This window comes from Castor canadensis, chromosome 1 (genome assembly GCF_047511655.1).
Source record: "Castor canadensis chromosome 1, mCasCan1.hap1v2, whole genome shotgun sequence".
NCBI lineage: Eukaryota > Metazoa > Chordata > Mammalia > Rodentia > Castoridae > Castor > Castor canadensis.
The window spans coordinates 72,666,696-72,679,501 of NC_133386.1; the positions used below are offsets into that span (position 1 = coordinate 72,666,696).

The following is a 12,806-nucleotide window of genomic DNA, read 5'->3' on the forward strand; positions in this document are numbered from 1 at the left end:
TTGCCATCTGATCTTATCTCCTTCCTTGACTGTCCTTTCCAGATCTTTCCATTTCTCTTCATACTCTGTTGCTACCCTCACTAGCTGCTCTCCTGTACGTTAATGCAGTTACCTCTTACTAGAGCTCCAGTCTTACACCATTCCTACATTGCAGCCAGTCTTCTCCAGTACACATCTGACCCTATCTGTTACTGCTATTAAAGTGGTAATGGTGACAGTTGCAAACTCTGAATATACTAAAAAGTACCCTTTAAGGGAGTGAATTTATGGTATGTGAGTAATATTTCAATAAAATTGTGATAAGAAATTGTGCCATTCAACTGGCTTTCTCCCTATCCTACTCAGGATAATTGAACTATCGATAATAGAATTTTAAAGAAAACTGGCAGAACCTTAGAGTTGTGTCTAGAATGCCTCCCACAACAGCTATTTCTTAAAACCTAACAACATTCAAACATTAAGTCTAGGTTCCAGCTGGTCCTTTATTGGCTTGTTCCAAATGGAGAAAAGAAAAAGAGGTCTTTTAAGCAGATCCTGTGGAAAAGAACTTTCATAGGTCTGCTCCTCACCCTGAAATCTTTGAGAGGAGAAGAGTGTAATCTTAGTGGCAGAGGATTTGCCTAGCATGCAGGAGGTCCAGGTTTCATTCCCCATTACTGCAAAAAAATAAGAAAATAAAAATTCCCAGGTAATTCTGAGGAGGGACCAGATCTGGGAACCACGGAATCACAATAAGTGCTTTTACAACATACTGTATTCTGTTTAATAGGTTAAACATAACCACATATTTATATATGTGGTTTTTATACTTTTTTGGTGGAACTTGGATTTGAACTCAGGGCTTCACTCTTGCAAAGCAGGTACTCTACTGCTTGAGCCACACCTTCAGTTCATTTTGCCCTGGTTATTTTGGAGATGGGATTTTGCAAACTATTTGCTCAGGCTGGCCTCAAACCTCAATCTTCCTGATCTCAGTTGCTCAAGTAGCTAGGGTTACTTGAGCCACTGGTGCTCAGTGTCTTTATACATTTTATACACAGGAATCAAGCCTAATTTATGATGTTTGACTTTATACATTTCAGGGTCAAAGATTGAAGTTAATGCTCATGATAGGAAAAGGAGCTTACATAATCATGAATTCTCTTTTGGTTTAGGCTGTTCTTCAAAATCAAAATGTTTTCTAGCTGGGTACAGTGGCTCAAGCCTGTAATCCTAGCTCCTTGAGAGGCAGAGATTGGGAGGATTGTGGTTCAAAGACAGCCTAGTCAAAAAGAGTTCCTGAGTCCCCATCTCAATCAATGGCTGGGTGTGGTGGCACACACCTAGCTACTGTGGGAAGTGTGCAATAGGAGGATCACAGTCCAGGCCAGCTTGGGCATAAGGCGAGATCCCTCTCCAAAATAGCCATAGCAAAAAAGGCTGGAGGCTTGGTCCAAGTGGTAGAACACCTGCCTACCAAGTGCAAGGTCCTGGGTTCAAACTCCAGTACCACCAAAAAAAAAAAGGTAGAAAAGTGTTCTATGCTTTGATAAGTATTCACTGAAAACAAACAAACAAAAAAAAAAAAAAGAAAAGAAAAGGAGGTGAATATTTGGAGGGAGAGCAGATATTCTCAGCAACAGGGGCAGAGCATATTCTCTTAGATAAGAAATAAAGCAAGCCTTTGAAAACAGGTCATTTGTGTGTTCTCAATGAACATGTGCTCTCCATGTGCAAATCCACTCGGAATCCAAGCCGGCTCCCTGCTGGATATGACAGACTGGTTTTATGCAGCCAGAGAGATGGATTAATGATCTCAGCAAAAACTGGTGTGTTTGAGAGATTTTATTTTTTCTATGTGTGTAACGGTTTTAGCCAAAGCTGTGCTAGGGTTCAGCTCGGAAGCAGACTTTCCCAGGAGGACAAACTTCTAGATGAATGACGAATCTCTAGGCAGTGGGGAGGGCAAAGCTTGGTGTTTGTGCCCATGACCCTGAGGGTGGGGTGTGCGGGTGCGACAGGCATCAGTATCAAACAGTAAACTGGGAAAATCAGCCTTGCTAGCCATGCCCTCACAGAGACTCCGACAAGCACCGGCAGCAGGCCAAGGACAGGGCCAATGGTTAAGCCAGGGTACCTTTGTGCCACCAAAAGTTACTGGAAAGCCGCCTGCTACATCATAGACGTCCACAGAATGTTTTATTTTACAAGACTCATGTTGTTCTTGCTTTGCCTGATGGTTCTTGTGGACAGCAGAAGGCCCAGGAGGAAGAGATGGACGGGCCAGCTGGAAGTGCCCCAGCCGAGGTAGGTCTTGGTGGGTGGGGAGGGAGGATGCTCATGGCAGCTAAGCAGCAGCTGAGCACAGTGTGCCCCAAGAAGTCCTGCCGGAGTCCCTTTCCGAGCCTGAGGTAGAGGGACCTCTACCTTACCCAAACACAAACACTCTGTCACAAGCACGGAGATGCTTGTGAGATGAGGTTGGCCTTTCACTCTGATGCCTGTGTTCAGCCAAATTATTTTGGCAGATGGTCAAAGACTCAATGGGGGAAAATCTTGTATATCTCGGACTGAGCTGCTCTGTTTCTCAGGACCACGTCTTGTAGGGACCAGAGAGGCCAGCTAGAGAACTGCAGTCAAGTATTTTTTTTGGGGGTAGGGGAAACAGTGTAGAAATTTAGCCTAAACTAGTAACAAAAGATGTAGGGCTGGGGTGTAGCTCAGTGGCAGAATATTTGCCTAGCATATGTGAGGCCCTGAGTTAGATTCCCCAGTACCACAAAAAGAAGTAAAAGGAGAAAATGTAATTGAATATTGCTTTCTTTCCATTATTTGATAGGGAAGAGCTTTATCATGATACTGGGTTTTATTATACTTGAATCTTATAAAAAAGTGTTTGAATTTGTCAGGTTAGCAGTTATGTCTATGTGTGTGACCCTTTCATGGATACTGTGGAGACATTTCCAAGAAATACTGGCTTAGTTCTGAATTTGCATTTAAAACCACTACATTACAAATCTGAGTTCCTTAGTAAGTTAGTTTGTACAAAGCATAATTCCCTAGGCAGAGGCAGACATAAGGGCCGTAAGGCACGAACAAGAAAAGAGCAGGCAGCTAAGATACAAATGCCAGGTGTGGGATGTTACACACCCATTTTCCATCGTAAGCATTGAGGGAACTACTGACTTTAAATATAAACTAATGATGGCACTTTGTGCTTGTGTTCAGTGCTGGGAATTGAACCCAGGACCCCTAGCAGACTAGGTTAGCCATCTACCATCGAGCTACACCCCCAGCACTAAAGCATTATTTTGAGGCAAGTTTTCCAGGGTCAGGGTTCTCCCAACATTTTTTGATCACACACTGCTACCAGTAACATATTCTGGAAAAGCTTCCTCCAATATACGTGTATTTACAAATGATACACGTGTACTGTTACAAATATGTGTATTAAATTTAGGCTTGACTGCTCCCGATTTTTAGGAAGCAACTAAAGATAAATAAGTGTTACAAGCTCTACTCCTGGCACCCCAGTGGATTCTGCTGTTCTGGGAGATGGAAATGCGATCGGAGGACCAGTCCCCTCAGCAGCACAGACCCAAATCTTCCAGGTGGTAGAAGGGCACTGTCCTGGAGGACTTACACTGGCCATGTGGCCAGGAGCGTAGGCTGGAACTGGAAGTGACCTTGGAGGTCACCTGGTGCAGAAACTCCCTTGAGTTCTAACCTTGGGAAATGTGAAGAAGTGTTGTATGAAAAGGGGGTTCTAGGGTTGATGGAGATTGGGAAATTCTGGGTTCAGCCATTTTAAGCCATGTCTTTACAGTAGAACTTCTAGAACATTCATGATGCAAAATAGGCATGGTGAACCTTGAAGAGGGTGTAGATTGCTATCCCAGGGAGCACACTCTGGAAAATTGCCCACATGGCTCATTTTACAGATGCATAAACGGGGTTCTAGAACATGGGTCAGTCACATGACTTGTGGGTGGCACTACAGGGCTGGAATGTAGGTTCCTCACTTAAACCTGGAGGAAAAGCATTATCTGAAGCTATCTGTTCCCTGAGAATGATGCAGGGTTCAGTGAGCAGCCCTGCTGGCCCAGCATCTGTCACTTCGCAAAACACCTGGAAGCCTCATTTCCAGACACGTGTGATTGTTTTCTTTACTTGCCCACCAAGGCCCTAGTCCCTTAAGATCTGGAAATAAGCCCAATGTGGGCCATGGGAAACTGGCCCCTCTAGATCCTGGCCCCTCTGTCATTTTCCTTTCCCTTCTGCTGCTTCCTTGGGACATCTGCTCTTGTTCATCCTTCTCTGGATTTGCGTCACGGTTCTGTTTCACTGGACCCAGGAGCAGCTTTGGCCTCCTGCCCCCCAGTTACCCTTACCTATGGCTGAGGGTCCTAGGAAGGAAAAGGGAAGCCAGGTTTGGAGCAGTTCTGCTGCTCTCTGGCCATGTGGCTGTGTTTCCTGATCTTCTGAACCTCAGTTTCTCCAGCTGTGATGATGGCGTGAGGTGTGTCTGAAGCCTGCGGCTTGGTGCCTGTGCTGAGAAGGGTGCAATCTGGGGGCATGGCAACTATGATCAATATTATTGCCAAATAAACCACAGCATGATGGCTCCATCCCTGCTTCCACAGGCACGGAGATCACAGTTTTCTTCTTCCAAAATGCCGGATTTGAGGTCACCTGAAGGTTCTGGCTGCCCTGCTGTGGGGTGGAGCTAAGAGGCTGGGGTCTAAGGGCCCTGGCTGTCCACCAGGTCCCAATCATGCCTGTGAACTGATGAAAGGAAGGAGCTCAGCCACACAAATAGCCCAAGACTCAGGATCTTAGTGGTTTGAGTTATCAAATAACGGGTCCCTTAAAAGTAATTCTGAGCTGTCAATGGCAGCAGGATTGAAATCTCCTCTCCCCTACTAGGGTGGTAGCATTGTGGGACTTCCGGTTCCTAATCCTCCCCTACATAGATGTGGAAACTGTGTTGACAGGACGGATTTGCTCCCTGTGAGGCAGAGGGGAGTGAGTTAATGTCTGTGATCTGCTAAGCCCTTGGCTGAGCTCTTCATCTGTCTTCTCTGACGTCTTTGCTGGGATGTCTGTCATGGCCTCTCACACTCACGGTCCAGAAAACTAGGCTTAGTCCTGCTGACGCCTGGAGCCAGGCTTGGGAAGAGACTAGGATGTGGAGAAGCCCCTTGGAAGTACCTGGCCATGACTATGCATGCTCCAGAGCAGGGGACTGGACTGACATCCCTTGTCCAGCTCTAGGGGAGGAAGCTCAATTGGACTGTCCTTTGTGGTGTGTAAATCTGATCACAAAGCAAATCTGATCACGACTCCTTCCTCCATGTGCATAACACCTTTCATTGCTTTTCCCTTGCCTTTGGGTAGGACAGACTTCATACGACTTTCAAGGCTCTGCCTGTGGGTCCCTGCAGCCTCATTCCCTCTGCTCCAGCCACACACCTAGCCCTTCCCCCTTCTCACCTGACACCCACTCACTCTACAGCCGAGATCACTTCAAACTCGTGTGTCCACGTGGAGCCCATGTGTTGAGTTTGAATGCTGTGGATACCCAGATGGGCTGTCCAGTCAGGCAGTCAGATATAAAGGCCTAGGGACAATGACGGTATGCTGCAGACAAGGCAAGCTACTGGCATGGGTGAGCTGCCAAAGAGTGCAGGGGGAGAAAAGAAGGTTCTAGACCAGAGCTTTGGGGATGCTGACATTTAAAAGATGGGCCAAGAAGGAGGAGAGGCCACAGTGGAGCATGGACAGAGAGGTGGGGGTGCCTTGCCCTGAGAGAAACTCTGTGTTCCATCAGAGCACCCGCAGGGCCTGGGGTTGGGAGCGAAGGACAAGGGGAGTGAGAAGGTGATACTGCCTCTGAAGCCCAGCTCTTTGAGGAATGATTTGTTTATTGGGAAGAGGAAGAATTTTTTTTTTTTTTTTTTTTTTGTGGTGCTGGGGTTTGAACTAAGGACCTTCACCTTGAGCCAGTCCACCAGCCCTTTTTTGTGATAGTTTTTTCAAGATAGGGTCTTTGTCCAGGCTGATTTCAAACTGTGTTCCTCCTGATCTCTGCCTCCTGAGTAGCTAGGATTACAGGCGTGAGCCTCCGGCGCCCAGCAGGAGGAAGACTATTTTTTAGGTAGAACACAGAGGATGTTTAGGGCCACAAAGCTACTCTGTATGATATTATCTAGTGGCTCCATGTCACTCTGCATTTATCCAAAACATAGATGTCTGACACCAAGAGCGAACGTGCCAATGGTGACAATGAGGTGTCAGTGCAGGTTCATCAGCGGATGTAGATAATGGGTTCTGTGTGTGTGCAGAGGCAGAGGGTGAGTGGGAACTCAGCTCTACTGTGAGCCTAAAACTCTGAAGAATAGCCTTTAATATTGCTTTGAAAAAGGACACAATGGAAGACTATAACCCACCTCTATTTGCTAGCACTTTCTATAAATTTGGCATGAAATAGGAGTTAGAGGAGGACGTGGTGGGGGGCGCGTCTAGACAAGCTTGCTGCTTCCTTTTAGCTCAAGGTGGGAGGGACAGTTCAGTTTAAAGACTGACGGGAATGAGCAGTGAAGGAGGGAGAAGCTGGGGCACAGGGCAGGGGCTGAGGGAGAGTTCAAAGGGCTCTGGGGGAAGGAAGATGGGCACTTCTGCTGAGTGCCCAATTTCCCCTGAACTTTACAGCAGAAGGATGAGAAAACAGGGAAGGGGTAACTTGAAGTCAGTAGCAGGTCAAAGGATGAGGCAGTGGTGAGCTGGAGACTGGATGGACTCAGATGGCTGCAGGAAGTCGGGCTTGCTGTTCTCTCAGGGCACATTTTCCTTCAGACCTCCCTCTAGGCCTCAGAAGCCTTCCTCAGCCACCCATGTAAGCTACTGTCTCCCAACCCAATCTCTTTCTTACTCCTTACCCTGCTTTGTCATTTTTTATGGCACTTAGCACTTCCTGACATATTATTTATCTGTCTACTTGTTTAGTGTCATCTTCCGCTCTGGGTGATAAGCCCTGTGAGCTCAGAAATTGGGGGATTGTGCCACCAGATGTGGGATGGCTGTCCATATGGATGCTGACATCCCCAAGGTTGACCAGAGGAACTGGATGAAGAGAGAGAAACAGGCTGTGCCAGAGCCCTCACTGCAAGTGGGGGAATGACTGAGAGGTCTGGATCTGTGAGATGTGGCCAGGCAGTCCCCAGAGGGCCTCTAAGCTGGAGGGCCCAGTTTACAGGAATCTATGTGGGCTAAGGGCTGATCAACATTTACATTAGCACTGACTGTGCAATAAAAGCTTGTAATTGTGGAAATGTTATATATCTTGACTGCTTAAGACAGTAGCCACCTGCCCAAGTGGCTCTTGAGCACTTACGTGTGGCTAGTGTAATGAAGAAACTGAGCATTAATTTCATTTAATTGTAATTAAAATTCAAACAGCCACATGGGACTAGTGGCTACATTACCCACAGCACATCTAATTATACCTTCAGGACAGAGCCAGTAGAGAGCTAAAGTTAAGGTTTCATAGGAAGATGTGTCAAGATCTCAAGGGAGGAAACACGTCACCTCCCTTTTACAGTTTAAACAGGAAACACACCTGCTTCTCTCAAAGTGAATGAAGTGTGACAGGGATGTGAAGGGCAAAATAGGGGTAGACACAAAGGAAGAGCAAACAGTCAAAAGAAATACTTTTCATTCAGTTCTAAAAAGCCTTCACTCTACTGCACATGGCAAATCACAGAGGCCCTGAGAAAGCCTCTGGTTCCGTCCATGTGTGAGTCTCGCCATTACACATAACGGTCTGCACCAACAGGCGTTCTGGTGGCTCTCAGGAGTCTGCCAAAGGTGTCTGGTTAAAGTCTATCCTAATGGTTCTCAACATTGCTGTACCCTGGAATGGCCAGGGGCTTTTAAAATGCTCCCAGCACCAAGATCTCCCTCAAAACAAATCCATTCAAATCTCTGGAGGGCTTTGGGATCAGTAGTTTGAAAACCTCCCCAGGTGATTACAGTCGTAGCTAGACTTGAGAATTAACTAGTCTGACAACACAACACCAAGCCAGATAAAGCTTATGAACATTAAGGTATTGCTTGATCTACAAAAGTTCAGCGGGCTCAGTGGTTCTCAGCCCTGGCTGCATGGGAATCGGCTGGGGAACTTTTAAAATGCTGATGGCAGCTGGATGCTCCCAGGTGTGTGGACTTGACTGGTTTAAGTGTGGCCTGAGTATCCGGATTTTTGAAAGGCCCAGGTGATCCTAATGTGCAGGTAAGGCTGAGGACCCTCTGGTTTAGAGATAACTTTGACTGAATATGCTAGAATAGAATCCCTTTACATTCCTATTTCTTGCTCAGTGACAATCTTGTCAGTCGATAATTACTTTAGATAGCTCAGATATGATTGCTTTAGCATGGTGTATGGGTTGTGCTGAAGAAAATATTCTGGGAATATGAAAGAGGGTGAAGAGAGAATCACTCCTTTGTGTAGAGAGGAAGGGACTAAACCAGCTGCATCCTGGGCTCCAGCTCTGGCTGCCACCACTTGTCCTGCTTGCTGGGTGTCCAGAGTAATGTGCCCACCACTCACGTGGCCCTGACCTCTTGGACCCCTGCCGGCAGTGGAGAGTATCTGTTTTGGGGCTGGAGACTCTCCCTCAGAGCAGGCCTGCCAGACCTGCCACCTGGGCTGGCCAAAGAAGCACAGGGTCTGGCTACGACAAAATCAGCATTTTAAAACTTTCACTGCATTTGTCTCAGAAGTCTATTTATCACAAAGACCAATATCATAATAATGTGAGAGAAATTTTAAAAAGAGAAAAAAAAATGATAATCCCCCCATCACTCAACCCAACCATTTTCCTCCAATCACAACTTTTGGCAAGATAATTAAGACCTTGCCAGATGGAATGTTGTTCTGCACAGGAGGGCATCTGCTTTAGGAAGGTTCTAGAAGGGCCTGGGACTCAGGTGGGCCTTCCCGTGAGGGTGTGGGGTGATGGCAGGATGGGGAAAAGGTGACTAACAGGTAGGTTCTGCAGAGAGTAAGCCAATCAGTGTGCTGGGTGGGTAGAAAGGCATTTCTGTTTGTCTTTGCAGTCACTTACATAAAAAGAACCTCGATGTGACCAAAATCCGAGCAGGAAAACCTCAGCCTCTTCTCCGAGTGGACAACCATGACTTCACCATGAGGCCGGGTTTTGGAGGTAGGACTGCGCCCTGCCTTCACTGCTGCCCTGTCCGGTTCTCTGAGCCACAGCCCTTCCTGGGTGGTGGGCGTGATATCCCCCTCACAGCCACACAAACCCGTCAGGGCTTCTGGAGTCACTGTTCTCCCAAGGAGAGTCAAGCCAGCAGGGAGCCGGGGAGAGGGCTGGTGACTGAGGGAGTCTGCATGTGACTCAGTTGTTTACGTGCACAAAAGAGACCAAGCTGGCTGCCAACTTTCTTTTGCTAAAAACACAAGCTTGTGCAAGGAGAGTTGGGTCACAGAACAGCTCCTTTTGCTTGGCTGCTGGTCACTAGCTGGGGACTTCTAGTGAGGGGCCATCTGTTCTCCAATGCAGCAGTAATTTTACTCATGAAAAAGCCTCTTCTCAGCCCCTTTTCTCCCCCAGTAGTATGGCCACTTGGAGGTTCAAGAAGGGGTATTTCTTAGGAACTGGAGAAATGCCGGAGGGAAGGGGCCTGTGTCTTAGTCGCTTTGAGCTGCCATAACCGAGTATCATAGGCTGCATGGCTTAGAAGCAATGCATTTATTTCTCACAGTTCTGAAGGCTGTAAGTTCAAGGTCAAGGCAGTGACGGATACTGTATCTGTGAAGTGCCCACTTTGTAGTTCGCAGGTAGCACCTTCTCCTCAGCCTCACATGATGGAAGGGTTGAGGGTGGACAGGAATCCCATTCACCAGGGGGCTCCATTCATGACCTAATTACCTCCCATCTCCTAATAACGTCACCTTGGGGGGTAGGATTTCAACATATGCATTTTGGAGGACATAAACATTCAGACCACAGCAGCTGGGAAGGAGCCAGCTGTCTGCTCTGACCAGGTAGGGAGTAAGATGAGAGTAGTGAATGCCTGGGATCCCCTGGGTCAACCCCAGTCTCGTGCATGTGGGGAAACTGAGGCCCAGAGCAAGTATGGCCAAGACAGACACAGGTGGGCTGCTTCCCTTTCTCTATTATCCCTGCCCTCCCTCAATCCCCTTTCAGGACCCATCACCCTCCAGGGGTGGTAGGAAGGAGTAGGGTGGCCTTCAGGCAGGTCACCAATCCCTTCTGAGCCTCCCTTTGCTCATTTATAAAATGGGACAGTAGTTAATCTCTATGTATTGGGCTGCCATCCAGATTAAAGAGATAATATATGTAAATCCCCTGACACATATTTGGTCATGTCCCCTCACAAAACCCAGCTGCCAGACCTTCCGCGCTGTGTGACTGCTAAGGGATTAAGAAATTAATTTATCCCAGAGGTCTTTGCATACTAAAAGTATTAGTATTTAGAATTTAGTGCTAAAAGGCACTAAATGCTCTGAGCGCTGACACCTGCTAAACAGGACAAGCATGCGCATCAGATTACAGTCCCATGGCTGATTTTCCTTCCTGTCTCAGGTTTATAGGAAGTCACCACATTTCTGGTAGTTCTGGTTTCCTTGGTTTCCTTGGGGACTTGCCTTGGGCAATTCTGCCAAGGAATTTCATAATGATAAAGTTTTACTGAATGACCAGCTTTAAAATAGCTGGATCTGTTCCAGGGAGTCTAAGTGAGATGTTTCATGAGCTGGAAGCTCCATTTTTCTTTTTTTTTTTTTCTTTTTTCTTCAAGATGTAGTCTGCCTAGCCTCAAAATCACAGGACTAGAGGCTTAAGTGGTAGGGCTCCTGCTTTGCAAGTGTGAAGCCCTGAGTTCAAACCTCAGTCCCACAAGAAAACAAAACAAAATGAAATCATGATCCCCCTACCTCAGCCTCCTGGGATTACAGGTGTGTACCACCACTCCCGGCCTGTTGTTCATAATCTTATTATTGTTTTTCCAGCCACCTAGCTGATCTCTGCAGTTATGGAAAAGAAAAAGCAGATGCCCAGGAGTGGTGGCACACGCTACTAGAAAGGCCAAGGCAGGTGGATCATAAATTCCAGGTCAGGCTGGGCTACCTAGTGAGAACCTATCCCAACCCCTGCACCCTTTCAACCTTGGCCCTCCCCCCAAAAAATGAATGACAGCTACTACTTCATAGTAATTATTCTGTGCTGGACACCACTCTGACCAAGGAACTTACACATCTGACTTTTTTTTTTACAATGCTGGATACTGAACCCAGGGCTTCATGCATGCTAGGCAAACACTTTACCAGAGTTCATAGATATAGTCTTAAAGTAATCCTCTCATCAATGCTATGAAGTAGATGCTATTATTATCGCAGGTGAGGAAACTGAGGCACAGAGAGATGGAGTGAGTGATGCGAATCACTCCTGCTGAGGCTGCTTGTGCCCTCCTGGCCAGGTCTCCTTCTATCTCCTACTCATGTGTCCTTCCATGCAGAGATGACATAGCCATCAGGCAGAGGATGCATGCTGCCTGAGGCCACAACAGTGTTAGGGCCCACAAAAGGTTTTATTTTAAAATCAGGAGAAAAAGAGGTGACATTTTGGGTAGAAATAATCTTTATACTAACACAGTTGTATATATACATATTTTCTATTTTGTGTAGAGGAAGAGGTCCATGAAGGCAGAAGGACCACCATCTTCAGAAGTCATAACATGGTCCTGCCTCATCGCACAGTTTTGTGGGGGAGGCATGAGTGTCTGCTGTGCCTTTAGTGTCCTACCTGAAGCTGTCGTTGTTCTCAGGAGCCTGAGCAATCGCCTGGTCAATACCCTAAGTAGAACAGCCTAGGATCCAGGGTTAAGTGATGGCCACAGAACAGCTGGGCCAAACTTTGGTGTTTTTTGTAATATTGGTTGCAGAACTGAAAGCCCTGTAGAAACAGTCCCTCCTTTGGGAGAAAGCAGGAGGTAGCACTGGGGAATGGCAGGTGAAGGGCCATCACATCTGCAGCCCCAGGAACTCTGGCTCAGAGCAGAATCCTGTGACATGCTGCAGCCCTGGTCAGGTGCTTCTTGCTCAAGCCACATTCAGGGAGTGACTTGGACTTCCTGTGGTCTCAGCACTGTACCTGGTAGGCCCATCAGCAACCCAGAGTGTGGAGGGTTAGGATAGTCCTCTGTCTCTACCTGGCAAGCTTCTGACCCAGTAGGGAAGCTTCAGAGATGGACATGTCCCCTCCAGTAATTTCAGTAAGACCTGAGGCTCTTAAACATCTACTGTCAAGATCTCAGTCACTAAAACACAGAGTCGGGTCCCCACCTTCCCTTGGCTTTCTTGGATGTCCAGCTGTCACTTGGAAACAGGGAGGGGACGCACAGAGTGAGTACTGGGCTCCATGCCTCCAAAGCCCATAAACAAGGTTTGCATTGCTGAGTCCTGGGTAACCAGGTAAGATGAGGTGTCACAGGAGGGGACTTCCCATCTGTGGCTTCAATACACTGTAACCTATTATCCTAGAAACATCTGGAGGTAGCCTAGATGACTAGCCCTTCCTTGCAGATGCTCCTGATATTCCCTGTTCTACTCAGTACCTCTTCCTAGGGCAGGGAGTGCCACCCAAAGTATGGGGTGGGTCTCTGTGAGGAAGGAGGCTGGACAGACAGCACATAGGTGACTCTATGCAAGAAACAGAAGGGACCTGTTCCCGGGGGGCAGCCCCCAAGATGGCTCCCAATTAGAAGCAGAGCCCTGAGTGTGG

At 47.3% G+C, this 12,806-nt stretch overlaps 1 protein-coding gene across 1 annotated transcript in view; it reads left to right on the forward strand.

Moving 5' to 3' along the window:
• Positions 1-108: 108 nt before the first annotated feature.
• Positions 109-12,806, forward strand: part of Gabrr2 (gamma-aminobutyric acid type A receptor subunit rho2) — a 51,106-nt gene continuing 38,408 nt past the window's right edge. The window contains exons 1-2 of the mRNA XM_020173702.2: positions 109-2,286; positions 9,097-9,203. Coding sequence (XP_020029291.2) covers positions 2,099-2,286; positions 9,097-9,203 — 295 coding nt within the window. The 5' untranslated portion in view covers positions 109-2,098. The remainder of the gene's footprint in view (positions 2,287-9,096; positions 9,204-12,806) is intronic.